The 14,800-nt window shown below is 50.0% G+C and overlaps 1 protein-coding gene across 4 annotated transcripts in view; it reads right to left on the minus strand.

Annotated features, from left to right (window-relative positions):
• Positions 1-10,883, minus strand: part of DHX34 (DExH-box helicase 34) — a 36,091-nt gene extending 25,208 nt beyond the window's left edge. Inside the window, exons 1-4 of one of the 4 annotated variants that reach the window (XM_031659111.1) lie at positions 10,620-10,883; positions 5,216-6,203; positions 3,289-3,600; positions 202-456 (exon numbers count right to left, since the gene is read on the minus strand). In XM_031659111.1, the coding sequence (XP_031514971.1) occupies positions 202-456; positions 3,289-3,600; positions 5,216-5,920 (1,272 nt within the window). In that variant the 5' untranslated portion in view covers positions 5,921-6,203; positions 10,620-10,883. Of the gene's footprint in view, positions 1-201; positions 457-3,288; positions 3,601-5,215; positions 6,204-7,335; positions 7,944-10,085; positions 10,597-10,619 lie in introns of those variants that run through there. The other 3 variants (XM_031659113.1, XM_031659112.1, XM_031659114.1) reach the window with 3 other exon arrangements.
• Positions 10,884-14,800: the final 3,917 nt, after the last annotated feature.

The following is a 14,800-nucleotide window of genomic DNA, read 5'->3' on the forward strand; positions in this document are numbered from 1 at the left end:
GTTTGCCGACCTCTGGTTTAGAGCATGGGCTCCAGGGCGAAACTACCTGGGGTCGCAGCCTGGCTCTGCCACTAGGTGGCTACGACTTTGCACAAGTGCAGCCCCCAAGCCCTGCGTCTGTGGAGTTACACAAGTCCTGTGTGCAGCCACCCCTGACTAAGGCAGACCCCTCGCCTGCCCCACTTGGGCTTCCTGTGATACCTTGTCCTGGTCGGCCACAGACAGGGCGCTGTGCAGGGGCAGCACCACCCAGCGCTGGGTGTGGCTGGCATAGGTCTGGGCGGCCTCCAGCACGGTGCTGATCTCCGCCATGCCGCTGAGGAAGACGAGGAGGTCACCCCGCTCCTCAGGTGGGTACTTGTGGTCAATGGACTCCAGTACCCTCAGGAAAGGGCGTGGGTCCAGCTTCTCTGACTTGGACGTGGTCGGCTCCGCCTCCTGTGGCTGGTACACGACCTGAGAGGAGACAGCCCCAGGTAGAAGCACACCCTGTCCCTTCAGCTCAGAGCAATGGGCTGGGGAGGCTGCAGGCTGACGGGGGAGAGCCGGTTGACAGAGAAGACACAGTGCAACAGGTACAGGCTGGTGGGCAACTCTGTTCCATGTGGTCATTCAGGGATCCAGGCTCCTCCTTTCTCACTAGTCTACCATCTCACTGGGCAGGATTTCTCAAAGTCAGCAAGATTGACATTGAAGTCTGGACAATTCCTTGTTGTGGGGGCTGTCCTGTGCATTGTAGGATATTTAGCAGCATCCTTGGCCCCTACCCACTAGATGCTAGTAGTCTTCTCCTCTGGTTGTGACTATTAAAAATGTCTCCAGATATTTGCCACATGTTCACTGGGGGGCAAAACCACCCCTAATTGAGAAACAGGTGATAGACAGCACACTGCAGTTAGATAATTTCTGAAGGATGTAATAAAAAGACAAAGTAACAAAGCAACTGCAAGGCTTGTGGGGTGCTGGTAATGTCTGACTTTTCTAAACCTGGGTGCTAGCTATGTAGATGTATTTAACTGGGGAAAACTAATTGAGCTATATATTTACAATGCATGCATTCTCTTGTGTTTAGAGTAGCTTCAACAAGAAAAAAATTCTAGGTGATGGAACCAGGATGAAAACCCTAGAAATCAGGTTGGTTGGATGACCAGGAGAGGACCTGAGCCTGAGCCAGGTTGGCTGGCTGATTTCCAGGCATAGTTGGCTCACACCTGTAATCCTAGCTCTTTGGGAGGCCAAGACGGGAGGATTACTTGATCTCAGGCAGACAACATAGCAACACCTCGTCTCTACTAAAAAAAAAAAACCAAAACCCTAGAAAACATTTCTCAGGAAGCAGCCTCATTCTTTTTTTTTTTTTTTTTTTTTTTTGAGACAGGGTCTCGCTCTGTCACCCAAGCTGGAGTACAGTGGCATGATCTCGGCTCACTGCAGCCTCCACCTCCCAGGTTCAAGCAATTCTCCCACCTCAGCCTCTTGAGTAGCTGGGATAACAGGGGTGCACCACCACTGGAGCTAATTTTTGCATTTTTAGTAGAGACAAGGTTTTACCATGTTGGCCAGGCTGGTCTCGAACTCCTGACAGGTGATCCACCTGCCTCGGCCTCCCAAAGAGCTGGGATTATAGGCATGAACCACCACACCCGGCTGGCACTCTCTCTCTCTCTCTCTCTCTTTTTTTTTTTTAGATGGGTCTTGCTCTCTTCCCAGTGTAGAGTGCAGTGGCATGATCTCAGCTCACTGCAACCTCCGCCTCCAGGCTCAAGCAATTCTCCTGCCTCAGCCTCCCAAGTAGCTAGGATTACAGGCACACGCCACCGTGCCCAGCTAATTTTTGTATTTTTAGTAGAGATAGGATTTCACCATGTTGGCCACGATGGTCTCGAGCTCTTGACCTCATGATCTTTCTGCCTCAGCCTCCCAAAGTGCTGGGATTATAGGCACGAGCCACCATGCCCGGCCCATTCTTTCTTTTTTTATGGCTGCTTAGAAGGCAAATTGATGGGTATTTGGAACCAGAAATCACAAGAGACAATGAAGTTCTTCCTGTAAGTCTTGACTACACAGACAAGGATAATTCACTAAGACAGTGTTTCTCAATTAGGGGTGGTTTTGCACCCCAGGGAACATGTGGCAATATCTGGAGACATTTTTAATAGTCACAACCACAGGAGAAGACTACTAGCATCTAGTGGGTAGGGGCCAGGGATGTTGCTAAATATCCTATGATCCACAGGACAGCCCCCACGACAAGGAATTATCCTTGATTGAAATGTCAATCTTGCTGACTTTGAGAAATCCTGCCCAGTGAGATGGTAGACTAATGGGAAAGGAGGAGCCTGGATCCCTGAATGACCACATGGAACAGGGTTGACCACCAGTCTGGATCAGTCGCACTGTTATCTAAGAGAAATAAACTTCTCTTATTTGAGACTTTACATTTTTGGTTTTTTTTTTTCTTTTTGTTTTTTGAGACAGAGTCTTTTTTTTTTTTTTTTTTTTTTGAGACGGAGTCTCGCTCTGTAGCCCGGGCTGGAGTGCAGTGGCCGGATCTCAGCTCACTGCAAGCTCCGCCTCCCGGGTTCACGCCATTCTCCAGCCTCAGCCTCCCGAGTAGCTGGGACTACAGGCGCCCACCACCTCGCCCAGCTAGTTTTTTGTATTTCTTAGTAGAGACGGGGTTTCACCGTGTTAGCCAGGATGGTCTCGATCTCCTGACCTCGTGATCCACCCGTCTCGGCCTCCCAAAGTGCTGGGATTACAGGCTTGAGCCACCGCGCCCGGCCTGAGACAGAGTCTTGCTGTGTCATCCAGGCTGGAATGCAGTGGTGCGATCTCGGCTCACTGCAAGCTCTGCCCCCCCGGTTCAAGCGATTCTCCTGCCTCAGCCTCCCAAGTAGCTGGGATTACAGGCGCCCACCACCATGCCTGGCTAATTTTGGTTTTGTATTTTTAGTAGAGACGGGGTTTCACGGTGTTAGCCAGGATGGTCTCGATCTCCTGACCTCATGATTCGCCTGCCTTGGCCTCCCAAAGTGCTGAGATTACAGGCATGAGCCAATGTGCCCAGCCATTTTTGGGTCTTCTTCTAACAGCTTTTACTCTAATAAGCACTTAGCACTCTAACCAGGTCATTATGAATGCTCAGAAAATGGTAGCTTTAAAAAAAGAGAAGATCTTTAAAAAAAAGAGATGGGAGATACAGCCACAGAGAGAAGAGGCATGTCCAGGTTTGGACAGAGACCAGGTTGGAGGTCTGGGGATGTAGGAGGAGGGGAAAGTACTCACTGTGATGGGGAACAGCCTCCCGGGCACCTGTACCACGGGTGCATTGCTGAAATAGCTGGAGAAGAGCGAGATGTTGATGGTGGCCGACATGAGGATGACCTTGAGGTCAGGCCGCTTGGGCAACAGGCGCCGGAGGACACCCAGGAGGAAATCATTGTGGAGATGCCGCTCATGGACTTCATCCACAATCAGGACCTCGTACTGGGGCAGACTGGGCTCCCGCTGGATTTGTCGCAGAAGCAGCCCCACCGTCAGGAACACAATCTTGGTGGCCGCCGAACGCGTGCTCTCAAAGCGGATCTGGTAGCCGACCTGGGGTGGGATGAAGAAAGGTGTGGTCAGGAGAGGACCCTGAGCCTGGGTATCAGCCCCTGGCCCTGCCCAAATTGAAAATCTAAGCAGGCCACGTGCAGTGGCTCACGCCTGTAATCCCAGCACTTTGGGAGGCCGAGGCGGGCGGATCATCTAAGGTCAGGAGTTCGAGATCAGCCTGACTAACACAGAGAAACCCCGTCTCTACTAAAACTACAAACAAAATTAGCCGAGCGTGGTGGCGGGCGCCTGTAATCCCAGCTACTTGGGAGGCTGAGGCAGGAGAATTGCTTGAACCCGGGAGGCAGAGGTTGCAGTGAGCCAAGATCACACCATTGCACTCCAGCCTTGGGCAACAAGAGTGAAACTGCATCTCAAAAAAAAAAGAAAGAAAGAAAAAAGAAAATCTAAGCAAATGCCATGCCTAGCCATCAGACTCTGGAGTCCAACAGCTTGAGTTGGAATCCTACCTCTGCCACTTAGTGCCACAGACCTTGGGCAGGCAATGCCATCCCTTATAGTTTTCCCCCTAGGTGCTGCGAGAATGCCATGTGACAATGCACAGAAAGTATCTAGCACCATACCTCATGTATATATAATGTTTACTATAATACAAATAACCTTTTCTTGAGTCCCTACTATGTGCCAGGACATTACGTACCACTCTAAGCGCTTTATGTATATCAACCCATTTCATCCTTATGACCACCATGACACAGAAGGACTATTATTGGCCTTCCAAGATGGCAGTTTGCATTGCGGTGATTGCCAGGAATCACCTTCGCAGCTGGGCGCAGTGGCTCATGCCTGTGATCCCAACACTTTGGGAGGCCGAGGTGGGTGGATTACCTGAGGTCAGGAGTTTGAGACCAGCCTAACCAACATGGCGAAACCCCGTCTCTACTAAAATTACAAAAATTAGCTGGGTAGGGTGGTGGGTGCCTGTAATCCCAGCTACTCAGGAGGCTGAGGCAGGAGAACTGCTCAAACCCGGGAGGAGGAGGTTGCAGTGAGCTGATATCGTTCCACTGCACTCCAGCCTGGGCGACAGAGCGAGACTCTTGTCTCAAAAAAAAAGTGACAAACCTTTAGGACGTTTCCCATTGTTTTGCCATTAAAGTGCTACACTGGTAATGCTAGCTCCTTTGTCATATAGACCACGAACAAGCCAATCTGTGGATAAAGTTCTAGAAGAATCATTACTGGGTCCAAGGGTAAGTGCTTCATTTTTTTTTTTGAGATGGAGTCTCGCTCTGTGGCCCAGGCTGGAGTGCAATGGTGCAATCTCGGCTCACTGCAAGCTCCGCCTCCCGGGTTTACGCCATTCTCCTGCCTCAGCCTCCTGAGTAGCTGGGACTACAGGCACCCGCCACCACGCCTGGCTAACTTTTTGTATTTTTTAGTAGAGACGGGGTTTCACCGTGTTAGCCAGGACGGTCTTGATCTCCTGACCTCATGATCCGCCTGCCTCGGCCTCCCAAAGTGCTGGGATTACAGGCGTGAGCCAACATGCCCGGCCAAGTGCTTCATTTTTATTGATACTGCCATATGGACAAGCAACCTATTCCCCCAAGGTCGCCCTGGAAAAGTCGGAAATCTGGTGCGTCCCACTCACCTGTGAGCCATACTGACTAAGGCTCTCAAAGCCTACACGCTTGGCCAGTGAGATGCAGGCGATCCGTCGGGGCTGGGTACACGCCACGTGACTGAAGCCAGCAGTCAGCAGGTACTGGGGCACCTGAGTGGACTTGCCACAGCCGGTGTCACCGGCCACTACCACCACCTGGTGCTCCTTCAGTGTCTGCAGGATGCGGTTCCCATACTGGGCGATGGGGAGGGCTGCCCGCTCACGCTGCAGCTTGGCCAGACGCCCAAATGCCTGCTTCTGGCCAAAGTCCAGATAGTGCAACAGGGCCCGGCGGAACTCAGACACTCTCTCCGCAGGCAAGTGCCTGCCCAGCCCCTGAGAGCCCCGTGTGTCAGGGCCAAGAACAGAGAGGTTGATGCGGTAACGTGGGTCATAAGCGCGAGGTAGGTCGGCCAGCGCTGGGATGCTGTGCTTGGGCTGTCCAGGGTCTTTCTCCTCCTTCCTGGAGGTCTTGAGATTCTGGAATCTCTGCAGGCGCTCAAAGAAGGTCCAAAACTTCTGACATTCCTCAGAACCCTGACGGATGTAATCCTCCTCACGGAAGAAGGCATCTTCCAAGAGGCGACGTGTCTCTGGACAATTCCAGTCCCATTTCTCCAAGGCCTCTTCCTCGCTGGGAGCCCAGTGGTGGTCTCGGTGATCCCTGCCCTCTCTTGTTCTAGGAGGAGGCATGTTACTAATCCACAATGGGGGTCTCAGTTCTGATCACCCAAAACAAATATTCTCATCCATTCCCAACCTGCAACAATTTAAGAGGCCAGTGCCTTAAATTGCAACAGAGAACTACTTTATCTTCAAAGAGCTAATTTTTCCTCCTAGTCACGGCACAGGACCACCACAGATGATAAAGTGGTCAGGGGACTGCTTGAGCTGATGACACAAAGGGTACCTCATGATACCTGCAGTGATCTCTGGGATGGACACAAGTTCATTCTGGGTTTTCAGGCCCTGGATTCTTAGGAGAGAGAACAGTAGACATTCATTCACTTTTGGGAACAGTGCCTTCTTTTTTTTTTTTTTTTTTTTTGAGGCAGGGTCTCACTGTTTCCCAGGCTGGAGTGCAGTGCCGCAATCATGGCTCACCACAGCCTTGACCTCCTGGACTCAAGCGATCCTCCTGCCTCAGCCTCCCGAATAGCTGGGACTACAGGCACACGCCACCACACCCAGCTAATTTTTTTTTTTTTTTTTTGAGACGGAGTCTTGCTCTGTCACCCAGGCTGGAGTGCAGTGGCCGGATCAAAGCTCACTGCAAGCTCCGCCTCCCGGGTTTACGCCATTCTCCTGCCTCAGCCTCCCGAGTAGCTGGGACTACAGGCGCCCGCCACCTCGCCCGGCTAGTTTTTTGTAATTTTTAGTAGAGATGGGGTTTCACTGTGTTAGCCAGGATGGTCTCGATCTCCTGACCTCGTGATCCGCCCGTCTCGGCCTCCCAAAGTGCTGGGATTACAGGCTTGAGCCACCGCGCCCGGCCCCAGCTAATTTTTTACTGTTTGTAGAGATGAGGTCTCACTATGTTGCCCAGGTCGATATCAAACTTCTGGGCTCAAGCAATTCCCCCACCTCAGCCTCCCAAAGTGTTGGGATTACTGCTGTGAGCCACCACGCCCAGCCCATTTTTAGAAACATTTCTAACAGCCTGTTTCTCAAGCACTGAACCAGGAAAAGGAGGTAATGAATATGACCACCAGAGTCCTCACAGATGGCCATGATGACATCATCTCTCATGTGACACACACGTCAGCAGACTGTAACAATCCAGTGATGGGGACTGTGATAACAGAACCCTAGGGAGCTGTGGGACACCAAAGGAGGTTCCTCCTCCTTCCCATGCTTGGGAATCGTGGAAGGATCCTGGGAGGAGGGGATGTTTGACCTGACACCTAAAGGAGAGATGCAGGTCACACGGCCAACCAACAGCAGAATCTTGTCTCAAAAGGAAGTAACAGGAGAGAGGTGTGATGTAATGAAAAGAATAAGGCAAGGGTTCTTCACCCGGGGTCCAGTGAGATTCAGAACATTGAGATAAAAGGCAAAATTTTGCAAGTGTTATATATTATTTTTGCCCGCCTGGCACAACCCCTTACTTCTTTTCTGAGGATAGTATCCATCTTCCTTTGGAGAACAGCCCTTCCTCGATTCTACATGGTTCAAGGGCCTTTAAGTCAAAGAACCACTATTGGGTAGGCAAGTGACAAAGACCTGGCCAATCATGGTACTCTACTCCCCCTCTAACCAATGATTGGTCTGAGAAGTGGACACATGATCGAAGAAGGGCCAATCAGGGCCCTTTTGTGGAATTTACACTCGGTTGCTAGGACAGAAAAGCTCTCATTTTATCCATTATAATCAGGCAAGTTTGATATAAGCCTGGAGCTGTTTGTAGTAGCTCTGAAACATGACAGAGTCTTTCCTAAAATCTATCCTAGAGAAATAACTAGATACAGGCACAAGGATATCACTGTGCATCACAGGGAGAGGGCGAAAGAGGAAGAGGGAGAGGAAGAGAAGCTTGGCAACATCATTTAGGTCTTGAAGCTTAGTTTCCTTCAACCCCCCACTTCTCAGCTACACAAGAAAATGCCTTTTTGCTTACAGTTAGAGTCTTTTGTTTTTGTTTTGAGATGGAGTCTTGCTCTGCCACCTAGGCTGGAGTGCAGTGGTGTGATCTTGGCTCACTGCAACCTCCACCTCCCGGGTTCAAGCAGTTCTTATGCCTCAGCCTCCCAAGTAGCTGGGATTACAGGCGTGTGCCACCATGCCCAGCTAATTTTTTGTATTTAGTAGAGACAGGGTTTCACCATCTTGGCCAGGCTGGTCTCAAACTCCTGACCTCAAGTGATTCACCCACCTCAGCCTCCCAAAGTGCTGGGATTACAGGCGTGAGCCACCGTGCCCAGCTCCCTGGGCAAATTAACCTGAACTAACTTCAGGCAGTTTTCATCATGTATAAAACAGAGATAATATCCTCTCAAAACTTTACATTTAACCATCAATCTTGGTAGAGAGAAGCTAAGTAGTTAAATAGTAACTAGAAACAGAAAACAGAAAACTAACAAGCAGAAAACAGCAAGAGGAAGTGGGGCAAAATCTGGAAACAAAATTTAGACTCAAAAGGCCACAGTTCCCTATCATACTGGTGCTAACAATGCTTCCACCTCCTCTTGTGTTTTCCTGTTCTAGGAGGGAAGCAAGTTGAGGGCTTGGAGTGTTACTGTGACTCTGGGTCAGTGATTCTTCGAAAATGAGAGCGTTCCGGCCGGACGCAGTGGCTCACAACTGTAATCCCAGCACTTTGGGAGGCAGAGGCTGGCGGATCATGAGGTCAGGAGATCAGGATCATCCTGGCTAACACGGTGAAACCCCGTCTCTACTAAAAATACAAAAAAATTAGCCGGGTGTGGTGGCAGGCACCTGTAGTCCCAGCTACTCAGGAGGCTGAGGCAGGAGAATGGCATGAACCTGGGAGGCGGAGCTTGCAGTGAGCCGAGATCACACCACTGCATTCCAGCCTGGGCGACAGAGCGAGACTCCGACTCAAAAAACAAAAAAATGAAAAGAATATGAGAGTGTTCCTCTGAAGCTACAAACTGCCTATGCATGCTGAGCCCCACTGAGAGCATCCCATGCCTCTCAAGGTGTCTATCTTTTTCAGCTTCTAGGTTGTCTGCATCTTCTAGTTTCTGTGTAACTGTGTCTCTGACCATCTTTTGGTCTCTTGGCCTATTTGCCCTGGGCTCATGGCCTTTAGTGGGTTTGTTTCCCCTCTGTCCCCTGCATCTCTCTCCATTCCTTCTTCAGGCCTCTGTCTCTTTTTCAGTCTGTCTTGTTCATCACCTTCATCTCTCTTCCCTGTCCTATTCTGGTCTCATCTCTCTTCATTTATCTGAGTCATTTCGTAGTCTGATTTTCTCTGTAATCCAGCTCTTCCTTTCTCCATCTCTCTTCAGTTCTCCATTTGACGTTCTCCATCTTTCTCATTTAAAAAAAAGCTTTTTCAGGCCGGGCACGGTGGCTCACGCCTGTAATCCCAGCACTTTGGAGGGCCGAGGCAGGCAGATCACCTGAGGTCGGGAGTGCGAGATCAGCCTGACCAACATGGAAAAACCCCATCTCTACTAAAAATACAAGATTAGCCGGGCGTGGTGGCACATGCCTGCAATCCGAGCTATTTGGGAGGCTGAGGCAGGAGACTTGCTTGAACCTAGGAGGCGGGGGTTGCGGTGAGCTAGGATCACGCCATTGCACTCCGCCTGGGCAACAAGAGTGAAACTCCAAACTCCAACTCAAAAAAATAAAAATGTTTCTTTTTTGTTTTTTCGAAACAGGGTTTCACTCTCTCACCCAGCCTGGAGTGCAGTGGCGCAATCACAGCGTACTGCAGCCTTGACCTCCCAAGCTCCAGCGATCCTCTCACCACGACCTCCCAAAGTGCTGGGGTGACAGGCGTGAGTCACCGCGCCCTCTTTCTCATGTTGTTTTAATCTTTTTTCCCTCCCTTGTGTCCTTCCAGTGTTCACTCTCCATCACCTTCTCTATTTCCCCATCTAATACTTTATCTCCCAATATCAGAAGCTTTAATAATAGCTCATGCTTACTTACTGCTTACTCACGTTAACACACAGACCTATTCCTATCTGTATGATTTATTCCTATCCCACACCTATGTACATACACACACACTTTTCTCACGACTGTAAGGCACTATGATCACCCCCTATTTTACTGAGCAATAGAGAGGCTAAGTGAGTAGCCAAGTGTCAGATGAGGAACTCAAATCTAGGGGTTCGGGCTCCACTCCCTCACTTTTCCATTTCTCAGCATCATTCTCCATTACCTCCAGTTTTTGTGGGGTTCTCCCTACTTCACTGTCTCCACCCTTCCATATCTCTCGGTGTCCCACATGATTCAGTGTATCGTTTCTCCATCTAATTCCCATTTTTTCTGTTTCTAGCGTCCACGATCAGTTTCCGACTTTCCCCTCCACTCCCCCAAGTTTAAGGGCGACCACGCCTCTCGGCCTCGTGGTCTGAGCCTCTGGCTGGAACCTATCGCAACTCTCGCCCACGCTCTCTAGTTTTCAGCTTCCCTACTCTCCCAACACCCTCGTCTTTCAGTCCCTCAGTTTCTCGAGGCTTATTTTCGTGCCTCCGTTTCTTTCCGTCTCTGGCCTGTCGCCCAGGTTCTCCCAGAGACGCTCAGGTGCCATCTCCGTCCGCGTCTGCCGGCCCTTCGGCTGCCTGCTACATTTCTCCTCATCTCGAGATTTCCCTTGCCCCTGGGCTCGCACCCCAAATTACCCCCGACCGGCCCAACTCCGGCAGCCATCGCTGCCACCACCCGGTGCACCCGCCCCGCCCTCCTCACTTACTACAAGCCGCGAACGCCTTAACTTCCGGTTCCAAGAGCCCTAGTCTTGCGCCTGCGCACACCGCCATCTCGGTCTGACCCCGCCCCGCCACCACAGAGGAGCCAGTCGGAAGCTCTGGGCTGCCCAAGACCCATCCTGCGCCTGTGCACAGCACGCTTCCGCCCCGCCTCGCTTGGGGCGGAGCCTCGAGAGATTGGGCCCTCTAGAGGCCGGTAGAGGCGTTGCGGTACAGACTTGCAGGCACGTCCTCCCCGACGCCTCCCTCTCCTCCCCAGGCATAGCCACGTGCACCCAAGCCCCGGGCCCAGGCACTTTTTTTTTTTTTTTTGAGACGGAGTCTCGCTGTGTCTCCCAGAGTGCAGTGGCGTGATCTCAGCTCACTGCAACCTCCGCCTCCCAAGTTCAAGCCATTCTCCTGCCTCAGCCTCCCGAGTAGCTGGGATGACAGGTGCACACCACTCCCCCGCGCTGATTTTTGTATTTTTAATAGAGACAAGGTTTCACCATTTGGGCCAGGCTGGTCTCCAACTCCTGACCTCAAGTGATCCTCCCGCCTTGGCCTCCCAGAGCACTGGGATTACAAATGTGAGGCATCACACTCAGCCTTACCTCTTTTCTTTCTACAACCCCATTTTCTGTTACCTTTCCCTGCAATAAACTCAGTCACACACATGCAGGAAGGCCCCCACATATAGAAACTATCTCATTAGCCAGGAAGGCACCCTCTCTTTTATTAAGTGAAAGAAGAAACTGGGCTGGGCACCATGGCTCACGCCTGTAATCCCAACACTTTGAGAGGCCGGGGCGAGTGGATCACCTGAGGTCAGGAGTTCCAGACCAGCCTGGGCAACATGGCCAACCCCTGTCTCTACAAAAAAATACAACAATTAGTCGGATATGGCAGTGTGTGCCTGTAGTCCGAGCTACTCAAGAGGCTGAGGTGGGAGGATCGATTGAACCCAGGAGGTTGAGAGACTGAGGTTGCAGTAAGCCATGATGGTACCACTGCACTCCAACCTGGGTGACAGCCAGACTGTCTCAAAAAAAAGAAAAAAGTTTTACGTCTTAAAAGAAAGAAGGACTCTAAAGTTTTTGGCCTGAGCATTTGGAAATACGAAGTCACTGTGTACTACCATCAGGAAGACATGGGAGAGAGGCTAGAGAGAAAATCCGAAGTTCTGTTTTCAGCATATTGTTTGAGTTACACATTGGACATCAACTGGGGATGCAAGTGGAAAGTTGGATATAATTATCAAGCCTTTGGAAAACAACTTAGAGATAGAGAAGCTAATTCATACATTATTATCAAAAGAATAATAAATGGACTAAGCATTCTGCTTAAAATTTCCAAACAAGGTCGAGTGTGGTGGCCCACGCCTGTAATCCCAGCACTTTGGGAGGCTGCGGCAGGTGGATCACCTGAGGTCAGGAGTTCGAGACCAGCCAGGTCAACATGATGAAACCCCGTCTCTACTAAAGATATAAAAAATTAGTCAGGCATGATGGCGGACACCTGTAATCCCGGCTTCTCGGGAGGCTGAGGCAGGAGAATCGCTTGAACCCAGGAGGCGGAGGTTGCAGTGAGCCAAGATCACATCATTGCACTCCAGCCTGGGCGACAAGGAGAAACTCCGTCTCAAATAAATAAATAAATAAATAATCCAAACAATAACTATAATTTTTAAAAAAGGAAAATTGGAAGAAATGAACAACAAAGGTGAAATCAAGAAGAAAGCCACAGTCTATCAATAACAGGGTTGAATAGCAAGCTTGAGTCTAGTTCTTAGAGAAATTACTAATAACTTGGTTCTTTGAAAACTTAAGGAAACCAATATTTCTACGGTAAAAAAAAACAGCAGAAATAAATCTTAGAACAAAAAAAGGGAAGTTATAACAAAGCAGATGGCTTTTAATAGTCAAAGGGATTTTATGTAACATTGCACAGACATACATTTGAAAACTCCCATGAAATGTATTCTAGTTCAAAAAAGAAAGGCTAATGATCTACAAAATGAAAACATCTCAAAAACTACAAAAGATGTTTTGTAAAAGTTATCAAAGAACGCTCCTAAGTGGCACCTGGTCCCAATAGATTAATGGGAAGATTTTGCAAACTTTAAGCCCCAAAGTGGAGTTTTAGCTCATGAGGATTCTTGGCTTTGCCCAGAAAAGAATTCAAAGGCGAGCATGGGCAAGGTAGAGGAAAACAGCTTGCTTTCTTTCCTTCTTTCTTTTCTTTTCTCCTTTCCTTCCTTTCCTTTCCTTTCCTTCCTTCCTTCCTTCCTTCCTTCCTTCTCTCTCTTTCTCTCTTTCTTTCTTTCTTTCTTTCTTTCTTTGACGGCGTCTCGCTCTGTCGCCCAGGCTGGAGTGCAGTGGTGTGATCTCGGCTGGCTCACTGCAAGCTCTGCCTCCTGGGTTCACACCATTCTCCTGCCTCAACCTCCCAAGTAGCTGGGACTACAGGCACCCGCCACCACTCCCGGTTAATTTTTTGTATTTTTAGTAGAGACGGGATTTCACTGTGTTAGCCAGGATGGTCTCGATCTCTTGACCTTGTGATCTGCCCACCTCGACCTCCCAAATTGCTGGAATTGTAGGGGTGAGCCACCGCACCCGGCCTTCTTTTTTTTTTGAGAGGGAGTCTCGCTCTGTCGCCTAGGCTGGACTGCAGTAGTATGATCTGGGTTCACTGCAACCTCCGCCTTACAGGTTCCAGCGATTCTCCTGCCTCAGCCTCCCAAGTAGCTGGGACTATAGGTATGCACCACCACACCCGGCTAATTTTTGTAATTTTAGTAGGGATGGAGATTCACCATGTTGGCCGGGCTGGTCTCGAACTCCTGACTTCATGGATCCGCCCGCCTGGGCCTCCCCAAGTTCTGGGATTATAGGCGTGAGCCACCACGCTGGGTTGAAAACAGCTTTATTGAAGCAGCAGTGTTACAGCTCTGTGACTGCTCCTGCACAGCAGGGATACCCCATAGGCCGTGTGCTGAGACTAACTGCTCAGGGCAGTTCTGTAGTTATAGTTATACATTTCTTTTTAGACAAAGTCTTGCTCTGTGGCCCAGGCTGCAATGGCGTGATCTGAGCTCACTGCATCCTCTGCCTCCGGGGTTAAAGTGATTCTCCTGCCTCAGCCTCCCAAGCAGCTGGGATTACAGGCACCCGCCACCACGCCCAGCTAATTTTTGTATTTTCGGTAGAGTCGGGGTTTCACCATGTTGGCCAGGCTGCTCTCAAACTCCTGACCTCGGGTGATCTACCTGCCTTGGCCTCCCAAAGTGCTGGGATTACAGGCATGAGCCACTGCGCCCGGCCTAGACCTATTTTTAACTACATAGAAATTAAGGGGCAGATTATGCAGAAATATCTAGGGAAGGGGTAGTAACTTCCGGGTCGTGGGGTCACTGCCATGGAAAGGGGAAGTAACTTCTGGGTGTTGCCATGGCAATGGCAGACTGACATGGCACACTAGTAGGCGTGTCATAGAAAGTTGTTTCGGGCTGGGCGTGGTGGCCCACACCTGTAATCCCAGCGCTTTGGGAGGCCGAGGTTCGCAGATCACCTGAGTCAGGAGTTCGACCAGCAGGAGAATCGCTTGAACCCCGAAGGTGGAGGTTGCAGTGAGCCGAGATCATATCACTGCACTCCAGCCTGGGTAACAGAGCAAGACTCCTTCTCAAAAAAAAAAAAAAAAAAAGTTGCTTCGGCCTCCTCCCTGTTTTAGTTAGTCCTCAATTTGGTCCAATGTTTGAGCCCCACCTCCAGAGTTGAGTCCCACCTCCTACCTCAAAGGAGGTGTATAAATTGTTCCACAACAAATTTTATTTTACAAGACAGCCTTGGTCTTAATTCAGGCATGAGAATTCTGAGTAAAATACTAAGTAACAAAATATGTGATACCAATGCTTTCTAATTGAACTCCTCTCTACCCTGAATCCAATAGATCCTAATAGTTAGGCAGGAATATCATCACCCCTCTTCAGCCTGAAGAAGTTACAGAAGATGGATCTTCCTCCCTCTACAACCCTTAGGATTAAAGCTTCTCTTATAAAAGGGAGTAGCGGGACCGGGCGCAGTGGCTCACGCGTGTCATCCCAGCACTTTAGGAGGCCGAGGCGGGCGGATCACGAGGTCAGGAGATCGAGACCATCCTGGCTAACATGGTGAAACCCCGT

This window comes from Papio anubis, chromosome 20, assembly GCF_008728515.1.
Source record: "Papio anubis isolate 15944 chromosome 20, Panubis1.0, whole genome shotgun sequence".
Taxonomy (NCBI): domain Eukaryota; kingdom Metazoa; phylum Chordata; class Mammalia; order Primates; family Cercopithecidae; genus Papio; species Papio anubis.